At 51.6% G+C, this 18,280-nt stretch overlaps 1 protein-coding gene across 3 annotated transcripts in view; it reads left to right on the top strand.

The window, feature by feature from the left end:
- The window catches only part of Rap1gap2 (RAP1 GTPase activating protein 2), a 212,556-nt gene that overhangs the window by 30,741 nt on the left and 163,535 nt on the right, over positions 1-18,280 (top strand). The window contains exon 1 of one of the 3 annotated variants that reach the window (XM_051157935.1): positions 4,755-4,914. The exons of the other annotated variants lie outside the window; for them this stretch is intronic. Coding sequence (XP_051013892.1) covers positions 4,898-4,914 — 17 coding nt within the window. The 5' untranslated portion in view covers positions 4,755-4,897. Of the gene's footprint in view, positions 1-4,754; positions 4,915-18,280 lie in introns of those variants that run through there. 3 annotated transcript variants of the gene reach the window in all.

Here is an 18,280-nt window from a genome sequence, read left to right as displayed (position 1 = left end):
TCTTTGTAGACCAGGCTGGCCTCGAACTCACGGAGATCCGCCTGCCTCTGCCTCCCGAGTGCTAGGATTAAAGGCGTGCGCTACCACACCTGGTTAGGCCAAGTTCTTACTCACTAGGCCACATTCTAGACTTGGCTTATGTCTTCCTATATTATTATTATTATATTTTTTGGAGGGGGGCCACAGAATTATGGCAGGTGCTCCCTGCTGAGCAAGTAAATATGCATGTTTTAAAGGCTGTGGATCATCTTTGGATCCCCAAGACGGGACATTGGCACAAAAGGAGGTTCGCAGTGTAGGGTCACTCAGTGATGAAATTGTGGGTCACATGCTTAGCCCATCACAAGGAAACAGAATGGGGATGAAAAGTCTGAGGCAGACGGAGGGGTGCAGGTGGAGGGGAGGCAGATGGAGGTGTGCAGGCGGAGGGGAGGCAGATGGAGGGGTACAGGCCGAGGAGAGGCAGATGGAGGGGTGCAGGCCGAGGAGAGGCAGATGGAGGGGTGCAGGCCGAGGAGAGGCAGATGGAGGGGTGCAGGCCGAGGAGAGGCAGATGGAGGGGTGCAGGCCGAGAGGCAGATGGAGGGGTGCAGGCGGCCGAGAGGAGTGGAGGGGGAGGGGAGGGGAGGCAGATGGAGGGGTGCACGTGGATGGGAGGCAGAGGCAGATGGAGGGGTGCAGGCGGAGGGGAGGCAGAAGCAGATGGAGGGGTACAGGCTGAGGAGAGGCAGATGGAGGGGTACAGGCTGAGGAGAGGCAGAGACAGATGGAGGGGTGCAGGCGGAGGGGAGGCAGATGGAGGGGTGAAGGTGGAGGGGAGGCAGAGACAGATGGAGGGGTGCAGGCGGAGGGGAGGCAGATGGAGGGGTGAAGGTGGAGGGGAGGCAGAGACAGATGGAGGGGTGCAGGCCGAGAAGAGGCAGATGGAGGGGTGCAGGCCGAGGAGAGGCAGATGGAGGGGTGCAGGCGGAGGGGAGGCAGAGACAGATGGAGGGGTGCAGGCGGAGGGGAGGCAGATGGAGGGGTGAAGGTGGAGGGGAGGCAGAGACAGATGGAGGGGTGCAGGCCGAGAAGAGGCAGATGGAGGGGTGCAGGCTGAGGAGAGGCAAATGGAGGGGTGCAGGCCGAGGAGAGGCAGATGGAGGGGTGCAGGTGGAGGGGAGGCAGATGGAGGGGTGCAGGCCGAGGAGAGGCAGATGGAGGGGTGCAGGCCGAGGAGAGGCAGATGGAGGGGTGCAGGCCGAGGAGAGGCAGATGGAGGGGTGCAGGCCGAGGAGAGGCAGATGGAGGGGTGCAGGCCGAGGAGAGGCAGATGGAGGGGTGCAGGCCGAGGAGAGGCAGAGACAGATGGAGGCGTGCAGGCCGAGGAGAGGCAGATGGAGGGGTGCAGGTGGATGGGAGGCAGAGGCAGATGGAGGGGTGCAGGCCGAGGAGAGGCAGATGGAGGGGTGCAGGCCGAGGAGAGGCAGATGGAGGGGTGCAGGTGAAGGGGAGGCAGAGGTAGATGGAGGGGTGCACGTGGATGGGAGGCAGAGGCAGATGGAGGGGTGCAGGCTGAGGAGAGGCAGATGGAGGGGTGCAGTGGAGGGGAGGCAGAGGTAGATGGAGGGGTGCAGGTGGATGGGAGGCAGAGGCAGATGGAGGGGTGCAGGCTGAGGAGAGGCAGATGGAGGGGTGCAGGCAGAGGGGAGGCAGAGACAGATGGAGGGGTACAGGCGGAGGGGAGGCAGAGGCAGATGGAGGGGTGCAGGCCAAGGAGAGGCAGAGGCAGATGGAGGGGTGCAGGTGGAGGGGAGGATGTTTACAGGTAAAGCGGTCAGTATGTAGGAGTTCCCCCTCTTCAGCCTTTGGACAAAGGTGTAGTAACTGAATCATAGTCTGCCTTTCACAGAGGAAATTCCCAGAAGGACTCCCCCTCCCTTCGTGTTTGTGTGTGTGTGTGTGTGTGTGTGTGTGTGTGTGTCTGTCTGTCTGTCTGTCTGTCTGATGCATGGGCTCCAGTCACCTGAGATGACTTTTGTGGCCAGGAGCAGCCACAGGGACCAAATGAGCATGAGCCTGGCTGAGGACAGATCATCTCAATGCTGGAAATAACATTCTCAAATGCAGAAATCTGAGCCTATTACCTTGTGGGAGAAAGAGTGTAATTGAAGGCTGGAGAGATAAATGGCCCAGCAGTTAAGAGCACTGGCTGCTCTTCCAGAAGACCTTAGTTCAGTTCCTGGCACCTACATGGGGACTTATAACCGTCTTTAACTCCATTTCCAGGGGATCCAATGACCTCTTATGGCCTCCTCAGGCACCAGACACTCGGAGTGTACATATATACACTCAGGTAACACATATTTTTACATAGAATAAAAATAAGTTAATCTAGAGGAAAAAGAACCCAATTGTAGAACATGAGATGGGTTGAGTGCAAAATTGTCCTTGAGTTTCTTCCAGGAAGGAAGGAAGGAAGGGAGGAAGGAAGGAAGAGAGGGAGGAAGGAAGAAAGGGAGGAAGGGAGGAAGGGAGGGAGGGAGGAAGGAAGGAAGGGAGGAAGGAAGGGAGGAAGGAAGGGAGGAAGGAGAGACCTGATTTGGGACAAGTATGCTTTAGTTTGACCATAGGCAGCCATTGCTGTTCATAGTTGATGATTTAAGCTTCTAAGGGTTCAAATTCTATTAGAAATAAGGTGGCTGTACAGGTGAAAACAGGCAGTATGTCAATGAAACTCCTCCTGGCCACCAGCCCCCTGAGAGTCGCTACTGTAGACCCTGTGCAGGACAGGGCACACCATACCATTTCTTGCTTTGTCACAGCCTCTACCCCACTTCTCCTTTTGAGACAGGTCTCACCATGCAGCCTTGGTTGGCCTGAAACGTACTATACAGACCAGGCTGGCTCAAGAGCACAGATTCGCCTGTCTCTACCTCCCGAATGCTGAGATTAAAGATCTGCCCCAAGGGGGCTCGAGAGATGGCTCAGTGGTTAAGAGCACTGCCTGCTCTTCCAAAGGACCCGGGTTCAATTCCTAGCACCCACATGGCAGCTCACAACTGTCTGTAACTCTAAGATCTGACACCCTCATACCAATGCACATAAATAAAAAAAAAAAAAAAAAAAAAAAAAGATGTGCACCACTTCCCCCTCATCAAGGCTTCCCCTGCCAGCCTGTAAGAGCAATGTACAATCTAGGTGATTAGCTCTGCAGACATCTGCTCTCCTGGTTCTCCGGGTGCCAGCCAGACACAGTGTCCTCAGAGGGGAGAGCTAGTGAAGCCAGGGCTTTGTCGTCTGGGTACCAGTGTGTGTTTCCAGCCTTTCCAGAGAGACCATTTTTTTCTGCAGTCGAACATTGATCCCTACTTAATGGCTCTTCTCATCGGTCAAGGGCCATGACCAGCAGCCCGTTTCTCCACTGGCTGGCAGATCTTTATTTCCTGTCGATTACAAGAATCTTTAGGTCACCACAAAGATGTTCTAGAACCTTCTGCAGTTGACTCATCCTAGCTCCAGTCCTATACACTTAGAACATCGGTGGAGACTTTTCTGGGCTTGCCAAAGACATGGGGAGCTCAGTGTTTTGTAGGGAGAAGACTGAGTCAGTTTAACCAACATCTATTAGACGCTGCATTCCAAAGCTACTGCCAGGGCAGGGATGGCGAAGGGATGAGAGCAGGGATGGGAAGACAGTCTGCCCATGGCAGCTTTCAGCCGCATAGAGACAACAGGGACAGTCGCCATGGGATGTAACAAGGGCTTCCACTTGCCTTCCCTTTCTGGACACCTAGGAATGGCCTAGGCTGTCTCTAAGGGTGTGTAAGGTCAGTGGTCCAGCATGGGAAGAGAGGCTTGGTGCTGCATCACTGCATCGTGCAGGCACTGAGCTGTGAGGCAGCGTGGGTGGGAGGACCTGGGAGCCGTTGTTCTTGCCAGGCAGGAGACCGGGCTGGGAGAGACCTGCTTGGGCTGCCGGTAGGAGTCTGGCTGGGCTGTGGGAGAGTGTGGGGACAATCAGAGGGCTTCCAGAAGGAATGAGAGTGGTCAGGGTTAGATACTTCGTAGGTTGCAGAGCAGAGTCGGGTGGTAGGACTAGAGAGAGTGGGCCCTGGGTGGATGTGGGGCCTCTTTGTGGAGATGCGGAAGTCAGAAATTGGGTCAGTTTTGGGGAGGCATATAAAACCTCTCTGTCCTATTCTTTATCCTGTGTTGTTTGGGATCCTGGAACTTATACTTGCCAGCCAGTAAAAGCAATAGAAAAGGAGGGTGTGGAGGTCTGCAGGAGCTGGTGTGTGGCAGGGAGGCAGAGGGCAGTGGTGTCTTGGTGGCCTGCAGGCCCAGTGGGGTGATGTTTGCTCTGGCCCCCAGCCTAGCTTAGCTCCTGGTGTGCCTCCAGTGGGTGAGCTCTGGGTGAGCATCCTGTGGCTGCCAGCTGGTGCCCTGGGCTTGCAGGGAACCACAGGGGGCCCGTCTGTTTCTATGCCCAGTGTCAGAACCTGGGCCATTGATTTCTTCAGGATGGGTCCCAAGCCTGAATAGTGTTGGGATGTGTGTGTGTGTGTGTGTGTGTGTGTGTGTGTGTGTGTGTGTGTGTGTGCAGGCATGTGTGCTCACTCATGCAAGTGGACATGAGCTTAGAGGGCCCATGTGGGTGCCTGTGTGGTGCCTTTTTTGGCTTTAGCAAGTTCCTATGGTAACCACGAACATGTCTGTTTTGGGATCTGAGTCTGGGGCGGTGTGAGTGGCTACCAGGAGAAGCAAGGCAGGCGGGTGCTTAGCTGGCAACTGGGCTGTGTCCTGATTTCATTGCCAGGCACTGGGGATGTACCTGGAGGTGCCGTTTGCTAGGTGGCAGGTTCTGCAAACTCCAGGGACCTATGTGCTCCTAGTCTCATCCTGACTGGTCCCCATCATGCCCAGGAAGCTCTGGTGAGTCCATGTTCTGGTTTTAGACTTGACCAGGCTTGGTGGATGGCTACTGATAGACATTGAGTTCTGGGGGCTGGGGCTCTTCTGAGGTGAGTGTGGGTCAGCTTATCCCTGGATCGCTGGAAGGTGCCTTCCATGTGGCTAGCGGAGCTGTGGAGTGGAGCATGCATAGTGATATTAGCGAGGGAGGGGAGGGCAGGGGAGCAGGAGGGTGGGGTGGCTCACTTGTGGCCTGCTGGTGTGGCCTCGACTCTCCCTGCAGCCTTCTCTGCCCTGCTCACTTTCCAGAAGTCTTGTGCTATGCCGCTTGGGCTTCTCAGCCTGTCCTTCGGGCCCTCAGCTCTGCCCAGGCCTGAGTGGAAGGTTCTGGACTCTACGGAAGAGGAGGAAAGGAGTGGACATTCTGTGGTTTGTCTGGACTGTTGGGCCTCCCTGGGAGGTAGAGTCCAAAGCATCATTCCTGGGAGTCCTGAGAGAAGGAAGCAAGCCATCTAGATCAATCCTGGAGGCTGAGGGCTTAAAGCAAACAAAGCAAACTTTTCATTATATGAATCCCCTCTGTCTCTGAAGCTAGTCTTTTAGCCTAAGCTTGGTTTTCTCCCATGTCGGGGAGCTCATTACCTTTTGAGGGTGCCTAGTTTATTAGAATATAGTTCTGCGTGCTAATTGTTGCCAGTTATTTTCATTTTCAATCTCTGAAACTGCCATTGCATAACCCAAGCACAGCCCTACTCATCAACAAAACGAATCCCCTTTCTCCTGGGAGCTCTCCAGTGCTCAGAAGGCTCCCCTGTGGCTTGTCTCTTCTCTTCTCCCGGCTGACCAGCCTGGATCCTCCCCTGTAGGGTTTCTCAGTGTCTGTCCTGGGTTTGGTTGGAAGTTTTCTAGGTGGTTCGCATCAGCCCTCACAGGTCCGAGGCAGGACCTTGCTAAGTTGCCCAGGCTGGCTTCGAACTTATGATGCCCTTGCTGCAGCCTGTGGAGTGGCTAGAGTTACAGGCCCGGCTCACCTTCCTGTTAAAGGAGCTGCTTTCAAGCTACTGGGGAGCAGGAGTTTTGGCTAAGTCTTGGCAACTAACTTATGAGCTAAGAAAGCAGCAGGACAGGCCTTGGGGTTACCTGTGTGCGACCTTGTCCCTGAAATGCCATTCCCTGGAGTCTGCTCTCCCCAGTCCCCTAGCCTCGGGTCCCCTTTCCAGCTCTTCCTGCCTCAGTGGCTGCCTGATCATTTCCGGCTCTGTTTCCAGACTGGCTCCCTCCCAATTAACCTTTTCTGCCTTTCATCTCCAATGTGTCCTCCCTCTCAGGCCCGAGAAGCCTCTGACTCATGTAGGGCTGGTCCTCCTGTCTCCTAGTTCAAGCCTATTATCTCCTGGCCAGACAGTGATGGGAGCTCGGAAGTTAATCTCCTCCCCCTTGTCTCTCTGCCAGTGTGACTAAGTCCTCATCTTGAAAGCCACCCTAACTGCCCTCTTCCTCCTCGGAGTCAGACGCATGCATGCAGACTCCTTTGGCGCTGACCCCACAGGGGCTTGTCCCCAGGAGCTGTTGTGAAGTTGGCCCCCACCTCTGACGGTGGGACTGGTGGCGGGGCGTTCTGTGGAGCTCGTGGGGGACTTCTCTTAGCTTGACAACCAATAGTATGAACTTTGTTTTCTTTTCACAAGGCAGTGGTCCCCAGATGTCCATACATCTCGATAGAATCATCTGGTGATCATTAAAAAAAAAAAAACCCTAATCACCAGGCAGGTGTGGTCCGCAAGTGCTGCAGCCCCAGCAGTCAGTGGCTGAAGCAGGGGGACCTGAGTTCAAGGCCAGCTTGGGAAACAAACAAACAATAACAATAAAAACCAATGTCAACGAACCCAGAGGGCCCTGGTGGAACCTGGCTGCGGCATCTTCTCAGGACTCTTGAGTGACATTTGTGGGCAGGGAAGTCTGAGAACTGCTGTCTCGGGGAACACACAAGCTTGACCGTGACAGTCACGTGGGGCTGGAGGTTCACGGGGTCTGTCACTCTGCTCCAGGGCTTGACTCTTCATGTTGATCTGGATGGTCCCCCGCGCGTGCGCATGTGTGTGTGTGTATATGTGTCTGTCTGTCTGTCTGTCTGTCCTGGCCCCTGTGGATGTCTAACAAAATCTCCAATCCCTACCCACCTATTCCCAATAACCCACCCTCTAACTGTGACAATGAAAACCATCTCCAGATTTACCTGACCTCCTGAGGTCATGGGATACCGCTCATAAGCACTCTCAGATTTGTGCAGAAGAGGAGCTACGAACCAGTGGGTTATCTTGTTGGTCATTGGAGACTGGCCGGCTCTGTTTAGATCCTGTCTCCACCTGCTGGAGGACCTGAGGCAAGTTACTTATCTTCTGTCAGCCTCTGGTTTTGTGTTCTTGCAAACATGCCCCTACCTCCTGCCTTTCCTGGATTAGCTGAGACTCCACTCTCAGTGCATCCAGCATCCCCTTCCTCAGCATCCTTGAGCAGGGAGAATCTCACTGGTCAGGGTCACAGTGGCCAGATGCTGTCTCTGGCGTGGCTGCTGTATAGGGTTCTTTCTGTGCCCTTAGCCCCTGAAGTCAGAGCCAGTAGGAGGTTTCTGTAGTGTCTGTGGCCCTGGCCCGGTGGCGTTCCTTCCCTGCCTCTGGTGGATCTGTGAATAGGCAGGCTACCAATGTGTGAGCCTCTGCCTCACGCCCAGCTCATTCTGAGAGGGTGGAGTGGGCGGAAATCCGTGCCTGGCAGGCCACAAAGCCACATAACTGACTTGTGGGGCCCTGCCCTGGGGAGGAGTGTGCTGACAGCAGCTGCCTTGGCCTGGGTGCTTTCAGATGCCTGTTGTAGGCCTTGGGCTGCGTGAGGAGTTTCACTGGCCCATTTTCTGGGCTCAGGAACAGATTGAGGAGGGAGAGCCCCATCCCTACTCTGCTATGACAAGAATAGGTGCAATCTGGTGGCAGGGCAGAGCAGTTCAGGGCATGGGTTAAAAACGTAGCTTCCTGGCCCCCATCTGAGGGATTGTCCTTTATTACCCTTGAGTGGGTTTAGGAAGCCTTAGTGTTTGTTTACCATGGCCAGACATGATACCTGTGGTGCAGGTGGGCGATCCAGTCTATTGAAAGGACTGTCACCCTGGGGGCTGGAGAGTTGGCTCAGTGGTTAAGAGCACTTGCAGAGGACCTGGGTTCAGTTCTCAGCACCCACATGGCAGCTCACAGCCATCTGTAACTCTGGTCTCCAGGGATCTGGTGCCCTTTCCTGGCTCTGTGGGCTCCAGGTGTGCGTGTTATGTATGGACATGCCTGCAGGCCAACACTGACCCACATAAAATAAAAATAAACTTTTTTTTTTTTTTTTTGGAGACAGGGCTTCTCTGTGTAGCCCTGGCTGTCCTGGAACTCACTCAGTAGTCCAGGCTGGTGCCTCTGCCTCCCGAGAGCACTGGGATTAAAGAGTGTGCCTCAGCTAAAATAAACAAATCTTTAAAAAGAAATAACGGTCTGTTCCCACAATGCAGAGTCAGTGGTCAGGCTCACATGCTCTGGGTGTGCTTAGGTAAGCCACTGGCCTTCCTGTGCTCTATTTTCCTTACCAGTGAATACTTGTGGGCTACACAGTGGTACTGCTGTGAGATTTGAGGTAGTTCAGGGGAGGCGTAGAGCATAGCGTCTAGAACACAGTGCTCCACACATGCCACCTGTCATAGTGTTTAGTCCTGGGCCTTGTGGTCACATATGTAAAACCACGTGACATGCCCACAGGACTGTAAGCATCCCCATATACCCACAGGGACAAGCTGGAGTGATGTGCACATCTTCTCAAGTCTGCCTGTTGAGCACATCGGTCACTAGACACAGTCACTAGACAGGGGTCACTGGGGGGGCAGATGTGTGTGTACACAAGGCCCCGAGGATTGGGGCCTTTCTTTTACTCACACGCTGGTATTATTCCCAGAGTTAGCAGCACCTGGGCTGAGCTCTAGGAACCCAAGGTGCCCCTTGTTTCCATAGCAACCACTGTGCAGTGCAAACAGGAGAAGGAGGAGGAGGGAGGAAGATGGGAAAGCCTGAGCCAGCTTCCCGGCCTCCCTGCCTGCTGAGCTTGCTTCCTTCTGTCCTCTAAACTCAGGCCATTTTCCTTCTCTCTCTTCCCCTCCCCTCCCCCCATCCCTGCTAACAGTTTTGTTTGGATTTGGCTCTGGGAATCAATCTGGGCCTCATGAATGCTAGGCAATTGCTCTTGCCCCGAGCTACGCCCTCAGCCAACAGCTAATATTTTATCTAATTTTCACCAATGCTTTTCTTTCTTCTCTTTTTCGTTTTTGGTTTTTCGAGGCAGGGTTCCTCTGTGTAGACCAGGCTGGCCTCGAACTCACAAAGGTCCGCCTGACTCTGCCTCCCGAGTACTGGAATTAAAGGCGTGCACCACCATGCCAGACTTTCACAAACGCATTTTATTTTAATAAAATATATATGATAGAGAAATTTCCCTCCCTCCCTTTTCTCCCTCTCTCCCTTCGCTCCTCCTTCCCTGCCCATCTCCTCTTCCTTTTGTTCAACCCAATCTGGCCTCAAACTCACTATGTAGCTGAGGAAAACCTTGAACTTTTAATCCTCCTGCCTCCACTTCCTGAATGCTGAGATTACAGGTTTATGCCACCATGCACGTTTACGCATGCTAGGAACTGGGCGTATCAACTGAACTACACCCCAGCTCAAAAATATAGCTCTCTAGCCACCTTGAAATGCATTGCTTAGTAGCATTAAGCACCCGAGCCTTCCTGTGTGTCAGCGTCCACCTCATCGTCTCAGACTGAAACTCTGCACGCACTTCCTAGCAACCCATCATTCCCCATAGTCTTCCATCAGCCAGGCGTGGTGGCGCACGCCTTTAATCCCAGCACTTGGGAGGCAGAGACAGGAGGATCTCTGTAAATGCAAGGCCAGCCTGGTCTACACAAAGTGAGTCTAGGACAACCAGGGTTACACAGAGAAACCCTGTCTTGGAAAAAAAATAAAAAATAAAAATAAAAAGACATGCGCCAGCACGCCCTGCAATACAAACCACACCTGTGTTGTGCAGGTGCTGCCCCCTTTTGCTTGTTATTATTTCCTGGACAACACAAATAACAAACAAATAACATTTGTTTACCCAGCACCGCAGCATGTCGGCTGTCATAAGTAATGCGGAGAAGACAGGCTCCGCACAGGGGGCTGCGTGCGGATCCCATGCGAGCACCTGTGCGTTTTGTATAAGACGTTCAGCACCCACGGATCCTGGTGTCTGTGGGAGCTGATCTTGTTCTTTGAGGACAACCTCCTTAAAAAGTCACACATGTAATCTCAGCGCTCCGGAGGCAGAGACGGGTGGATCTCTGTGAGTTCCAGGCCAGCCTGGTCTATCAGTGAATACCAGGACAGCCAGAGCTATGTAATCAAAAGTAAATCACACATGTGACCTCCTTCTGAACGTTTGCCTGTTGGCCATGTTGTCTGGGTTCAGAGCTAGGCCTCGCCTCTTGCTAGTCCTAAGTCCTTGGACAGGTTACTTAACTTCTCTGTGCTTCAGGGTTTTTTTGTTTTGTTTTGTTTTTGTTTTTTCATTTATATGCACAAAAACCTCCTGGAAGTGTTATTTTGAGTATGAAGTAAGTTTGCGTGTATCATGCTTGGAAGAGTGCAGTACATAGCTGCATTAGATGTGTATGTGTGTATTACTGTGGCTAATTATTATTTTAAAAAATATTTTATTTAAATTTTAATTTATGTGCATTGGTGTGAGGGTGTCAGATCTTGGAGTTACAGACAGTTGTGAGCTGCCATGTGGGTGCTGGGAATTGAACCCGGGTCTTTTAGAAGAGCAGGCAGTACTCTTAACCACTGAGCCATCTCTCTAGTGGCTAATTATTTTTAAATTTTATTTATTGCATATGAGTGCTTTATCTTTAGCAGAGGGCATCAGATTGCATTATAGATGCCTGTGAGCCACCATGTCGTTGCTGGGATTTGAACTCAGTACCTCTGGAAGAGCAAGCAGCGCTCTTAACCACTGAGCCATTTCTCCAGCCCGTTGCTGCGCCTATTATAGTTCTAAGTGTGTGCCCTTCCTCAGGGGTTCTGGAATCTCTCAGGACTCCTTGTAGTGCCTTCTTTTTGCCAGTTAGTGTCTGTTTGGCCATGTTGTATGCTCTCTATTGTACCCTGCACGCCTGGAGCCCTGGGCCACTTTTATGTTTTGACATCTCAGACTCTGCTTCCGTGGCTGTCCCCACTTGACACTCCGTGTGTTTGGGAGAGATTTCCCCATGCAGAGACCAGAAGTGAAGCTGTAGGGCCACAGCTGTGTGGTATTGCCAGAGGCCCCCCAAGAGGGGGCTTAACTACCTACATTCCCTCTACTGCCCACATCTCCCCACCGTGGAAGCTCAAATTTGATGGGCAAGGTCACATTTTATTTACTCACCAGTAGAATTCTGAATAAATGAATGAAAATCATCTCTGTGCAACCATCCGATCACAACGTCTGCCTCCTCTGAGTCCCTTCTGTAGGCCTGGCATGTTCTTGTGCTCTCTGTCTCTTGTGTTCTCTGTCTCTTGTGTTCTCTGTCTCTTGTGCTCTGTCTCTTGTGTTCTCTGTCTCTTGTGTTCTCTGTCTCTTGTGTTCTCTGTCTCTTGTGTTCTCTGTCTCTTGTTTTAAAGCTGGACAGAAAGTATTTTTCCGTATGGGTATAGCCCTTCCCCCATGTTTAAAAATAGCATTTTCTTGATTATAAAAATAGAACATGTTCACTGTAGGAGATTTAAAAAACTACGTGCAAATGTTGAAATGAACAAAAAAAAACAAAAACAATAATACATAACCCACCACCCAAAATATCAGTATTCTTCTTACTTATGGTGCTGGGGGTCATGCCTGCGGGGGCCACTGAACAATGTCCTCTCCGCACATTACTGGTTTAATGTTTCCTAATAGTCTTATGGTTTTAGACTTTAAAAAAAATGTTAGGTAATGTCATTCCAACATTAAGCAATCTTTCAAAAGGTAACTTGGGCCAGTGCGGTGGCGCACACCTGTGATCCCAGCACCCAGGAGGCAGAAGCAGGTGGATCAATGTGAGTTCGAGGCCAGCCTGGTCTACAAAGCAAGTCTAGGACAGCCAGGATTACACAGAAAAACCCTGTCTTGAAAAACAAAAACAAACAAACAAAGGTGACTTGGGCCTGGGGATGTGGCTCAGTTGGCAGCCTGCTCACCTAGCATGTATGAAGGCCTGAGTTCGAGTCTTAGCTCCACATAAAACCAAGGGTAGTGATACATGCCTGTAATCCTTGAATCTAGAAGGTTGATGCAGGAGGACCAGAAGTTCAAGGCCATCCTCTGCTGTGTAGTGGATCTGAGGCTAACCTGGCCTACATGAGACTCTGTCTTAAAACCAAAGCAGCTGGGTATGATCGTGCATGCCTGTGAGGCAGAGGCAGAGGCAGAGGCAGGCCAGATCTCTGTGAGTTCCAGGCCAGCCTGGTCTACAAAGCAAGTCCAGGGCAGCTAGGGCTGCACACAGAGAAACCCTGTCTTGAAAAACCAACCAACCAACCAACCAAACAAACAAAAAACCCAAAACAACAAAAACAAAAAAACAAAAAACCCAAAGCAAAACACAAACAAAACAGAACCCCAAAATCAAGCAATGCACACCCCCACCATGATTTAAAAATGTTACTTCCCCTGTGATAATGGGGAGTCCCATAATTAATTTAGTTATTAATTTAGTTTTAGATTTTAATGTTTTCAGTTTTGACTATAACAAATTGTGCTAAGACTGAGTATAATTTTTCTGTTCTGTGTTTTTGACTATTTCCTTTGGCCAGTTACTACTGAAGGCAAATGTTCTTATTTCCTTCCTTTTTTTGAAACAATGTTTGAATACTTGCTTTGAATTTGCAAGGAAACCACAACAAACAAACAAACAAACAAACAAGATACGTCTTGCTTCCTGGGACAGAGTACTGAGGGCTTGACCTGTTTAGACAGAAACGCAGAACACTTCAGAACACCTCCACCACCACAGAGCTCTGCTGGCCAACACTAGCTGAGACGAAGGCCAGGCTCTCAAGTCAGCCTCCAAGAGGCCGACAAGCCCAGACCTTGTCCCCAGTCTGTGACCTGCAACCTGCTTTGGAAATGCTCCCCCAAGAATGGGTACCTCAGCTGTGAAAATCCAGTACCACTAGGTGGCACCAAGGAGGCAGCCACAAGCTGGTAACTCTCTCCCACAGCCCCTGCCTCCTGAGACCTGGGACACACGCACAGAGCTGTCACCTTAGGAGGGTCCTAATCTTTAGCCAACATCCAGCTTTAGTGTGACACGCCAGAGTCCTGGCCTATCCTGAACACACACACTTCAGACTTCACTACGTAAGGTCACTCAGGGTCATACACCACAGACAATTCCTAGTGCCACATCCCATTACTACTTGGATGAAAGCAGCTGTGGCTTTCCAGCGCTTGCAATGGCTGTTCCTCCTGTCCTCACTCATCTTGGGGGGTGGGTGACCCCTCTCATTCCTCCTGTTGTTTGTTTGTTTTTGTATCATTTTATTTTTGAGGCAGGGGTTCACTTTGTAGCTCAGGCAGGCCTTGAACTTGCGGTGATCCTCCTGCGTCAATTCTTGAGTTTTGGGGTTACAAAGTGTGTGTTACTACACCCAGCTATGGAGGAGATTTGTGTGTGTGTGTGCGTGCGTGTGTGTGTGTGTGCGCGTGCGTATGCATGTGTGTGTGTGTGTGATTCTAGAAACTGAACCCAGCATCTGCCACATGATAGGCAAACATTTTGAACCCACTGAGCTCCAGTCCCCTCTGGGAGAACGGACCTGCCCTGGTCTCCTGACAACTACAAGCTGGAGCTGGGATTTCAGGGGTTTTCTGCCTCTGTATTCTGTTACTGATGCTCCTTTGCTCGGAAGGCCCATGCGGTCACTCTCACATACACTGCTCTGGGAAGGACAGACTGGAGTTGCACACGAGCAGGCATACACACCCAGGAGGCTGATGCCCAATGCTGCATGTTGAGGCTGGATGAAGGACGTGTGGGAAATAAAGTGAGGGTTGCAGCTTCTTTGGGATAGGAAAAATCTCCAGGTCATGTGTGAAGTGCTGTATGTGGGGTGACCAGTCATCCTGGGTCTAGGATGTCTGAGTTTTCTGGGGACAAAGGGCAGGGTGAGGTACCCCACCTCTGACATTTTGTCAGAACTCAGAATTCCAAGTGTTTCTAAGGGAATCCCCATCATCCCTGGAGTTGGATGTACCGCCACTTTCCCTTGAGACCATGTTAGCTTCCAGAGAGTGGGAGGACTGTGTTCAGAGAGGATGTACCCCTGTGTTGTCTGTCGACTTTGCGCTTATTGGAATGGGATGGCGTGAGGCCTAATTAAGGGATCCTTGGTGTTTTACCCATGTTGTATTAGCTCAAGAATTTGCTTGAATTTATACTCCAGTTGAAATCCATCTTGCTGGGCTGGAGAGATGGCTCAGCAGTTTAGAGAGAGTACTGCTCTTTCAGAGAAACTAGGTTCAGTTCCAGCACCCATATTAGGCATTTCACAACCATCTACAGCTCCAGCTACAGGGGACTTGACACCCCCTTCTAGACTCCGTGGGGACCAGGCATGTCATATATGGTGGCAAAACACTCATATACTTTAAAAAGGGTCTTTAGAAAAAGAGAGAACCATTTCACCTTTATTTTATTTTATTTTATTTTATTTTTTGGTTATTCACAATCTGTTCTTAGTCCCTGAGAATGCTGAGTTTGTACCACTGTCCGCAGAGAGGGCTTTCAGAACTCAGGGACCATGCCTGCACCCCCTTCTGTGCGTTCCTGGCCCAGGATGCACAGCTCATACAAACCCAGTCAAGGTGGAAAGAGTAGTTGGTGGCCATGCCCCTGAGAGGCCACAGGGAGCTGGAGTGAGTGCAGAGGTGACTGTGTTTTGACACACAATGGGAATGAGTAGGAAATAGCGCAATGGTCAGCAGCAAAGAGGAAGACAACCAGGAGACAGTGGGCCGAGGCAGCCATGGTTCTGAAGGGAACACCCGGATCTTCCGGGGGTGCCTCTATCCAGTGTCAAATATCAGTTAAAACCTTAACCATGTCTCTTCCTTTCCAAACCTAGGCTTAGGAGCTGGATACATGGCTGTAAACCTAGCACTCAAGAAATGGAGGTAGGGCGATAGCCGTAAGTCTAAGGGCAGCCGGGGCCATGTCATAGGACCCTGACTCAAAAAACAATTGTAAAGAAAAACTAAAGAGGCAAGCAGTAATTCTGTTACTGTACAGTCTGCCTCCCCATGCTGTGTTCTAAATAGACCCTCGTGCTCTCTGGAAAACACAACAAACAAAGCAAAAAACCTTAGGCTTGTCAGTAGCATTTCTTCCACTGGTCAAAGCCGGATCGTTTTTCTGCTCAAGGTTTGAGCAGGAGGGAGGAAGGGAGGGGAAGAAACGTGGCTATGATAACTGGGTCAGAGTTGCAGCTGAGGAAGCAAGCACACCAGTGTTCTGGGCCTTTGATGGAGCTGTCAATGCCAAGGTCAGAGACGGGAGGAATGTAGGCCGGCGTTTTCTCATGAATATTCATTGAGCACCTGCTTTGAGCTGGCCCTACTTTAGGTGCTGGGATTTCTGCCTTGAGTCCTGGCTCTGTCGCTCATTGCTGAGTTCACCTGAGGGCAGAGTCCTGACCTCCCCACCCCAAAGGTAAAGACAACAACTCTTTTTTTTTTTTTTGGTCTCACAAGGATGTTTAGGATGAAGTGAGCTAACACACCAAAGCCACTACAAAAGGCACTTAGTACAACCTTTGGCCATGCCCATTACAGGAGATAAAGAGGAGTCAGGTGTGAATAGTGTCTGGTCCCCGCCTGCAAAGAGTTCAGGCTGTGGAGATGGTTAACAGTCACCCCAATACTCTAAATGAGAGACGCATGGGAGAATAGCAAAATAAAAGGATACAGAGGGTCCTAGAAATCCACAAGTAGAACAATATGATAGGCAGATTTGGGCCTAGGGGTCCCGCTCAAACTAAGGCACCAGCCAAGGACAATACAGGAGGTAAACTTTAAACCCCTTCCCAGATCTAGCCAATAGTCAGAATATTCTCCACAGTTGAGTGGAGAGTCGGATATGACTTTCTCATGTACTCTGGTGCCTCACATTTGACCATGTCCCCTGGAGGGGGAGACCTGGTGGCACTCAGAGGAAGGACAGCAGGTTACCGAGAAGAGACTTGATACCCTATGAGAATATACAGGGGGAGGTAATCCCCCTCTGGAACAGTCATAGGGGAGGGGAATAATGGGAAAATGGGGGGGGGGGAGGGAGGAATGGGATGATACAAGGGATGGGATAAACATTGAGATGTAACAAGAATAAATTAATAATAATAAAAAAAACAGTCACCCCAATGCATGAGGTATGGGAGGAGTGGGAACTTCCTCCTGCAGGGACTGCATGTGACAGCCTTAAGGGAGTTTTCTAGGGTTTTGAAACCGAGAGAACACCCAGGACAGGGGTAGGGGGATGGGGGTGGGGTGGGGAGGTGGGGGGTGGGGGGGTGGGGGCTCAGGAAGTGTAAGGAGCTGTTTCCAAAGCCGTGGGCAAAGCTCCAGAGTCCAGTGGGAGAGTGCGGAGGGATGCCCTGTAGGGGTTTGTGTAAGGTTTTTCAGGAGCGTCTGCATGTGGTGCCGAGGAGATGTAGGGGGAAGCACCCGTTTCCCTGGTGATTGGCACAGTAGCCTGGTGATTGGGCATCCTGGGAATGCACTAGGGAGGCCAAGGCACTACTGTGGCTGTGTTGCTGAGGAGGGTGGGGCTGAACCTCATGGTGACCAATGAAGGCGGAGTTGTCTTAGGGGCTCCACCAATGAGAGTGTGAAGGGAGTGCCTTGGAAACTGGTGTCTCATGTCTTTGGGGGTGGGGTTCGCAAAGCAGGTGTGTGTGGGGGGGGTATGGAGGTAAACCCATGTGGGTGGAATGTGATGCCTTGGGCATAGGGTGTGGCGCGTTTCAGTTCATCCCACTGGCATTTGAAGCTGGGTCCTTGGGCTCAGGATGGCTCAGCTGGCTGAATTCAGACTCGTAGACCCAGCAACGCTAGTGGGCTAAGCTTATTGGGTATAGATGCACACACGGACAAGTCACACGCTGAAGAGCTTTGTGGTCTTTTCTAGTGGTGAGAGACCGAGCCCAGTGGGAAGGAGACGGCAGTGGCTTTGTGAGGACAGGGCCAGGGGCTTCTGGTTTTCCTATTTTGGGGTGCTTTAGACAGGGTCTCATGTTGGCTTGCTATGTACCCAAGGATGACCCTGAGCTCCTGTCCTCTTGCCTCCACCTTCTAAATGCTGGGGTTATAAGCGTGTATCACCATGTCAGCCCCCGGGGTCACACTAGATGAGTGCTCAGCGACGACCCCTTCACAGAACAGACATTTGAGAGGACCATGGGCAAAGAAAGACTGAATGTGAGGATATCTGGGGTTGGGGTGGGGATCACCCTGGGACTGGGGGCCACAGGTGAAAAGGCTTTGGGGGGGTGGGACCAGCTTGGCAGATGTGAAGGTAGGCAGAAGACCACTCTGGTGGTGGTGAAGCTGGAAACAGTGACAGTTCTTCTTACTGCCAGAAGGTGGCAGTGTTGTCCCAGGACTGCCTGCTCCCGTGTCGGTCCGGAGCGGGTGTGTAGAATTAGACAGCGTTGTGTCTTGGAGCCTGAGCTGTCATAGGCTTTACTGTGTCTCGGAGAAGTGGTAAGTATGAAAGTTCTGGCTAGGGCAGACAAACACACCAAGATCTTGTTTGCAACATTCCTGGCCTGCCTCCCCCTCTTTCCCTCTCTGCTTCTTTACTGTGCTCCGCCCCCCCAACTCCCCCCCCCCCCCCCTGCCTTCTCTTCATTCCCGGTGCAGCTGGCTTCCATCTCAAAGATAATTACTTGCTTTCCTGTGCTGCTCAGATGACGGGGCTGCTCCTTACCCCAGTGCCTGCCCCTCCTCCCAGTGGCTTAAGTTCTTTGTGAAAGGCTGAGACTGACTGAGGTCGGGCCCCTCCCCCATCCGAGAACTCTCACTTCCCTTTCTCCTACTGTCACAGGCCCCTCTCCTCCAACACCTCAGCAAGCTCTTGTTATCTTCGACTGGGGCAGCCAGAGCCTGTGCTGAGAAGGGAGACCCGGCCAGCAAACGGGCCCAGACAGGAGAAGGCACCGTGGACACTGGTGTGAGGGGCCCTTTCAGTCTACAGAGATAAATCTTTTCTATTCTGTGCTCTTTGATTTTTTTTCTTTTTCTTTCT

The sequence above is a fragment of the Acomys russatus genome, chromosome 16 (assembly GCF_903995435.1).
Source record: "Acomys russatus chromosome 16, mAcoRus1.1, whole genome shotgun sequence".
NCBI lineage: Eukaryota > Metazoa > Chordata > Mammalia > Rodentia > Muridae > Acomys > Acomys russatus.
The sequence above is the reverse complement of the archived record's forward strand: the minus strand, read 5'-3'. Positions and strand labels throughout refer to the sequence as shown.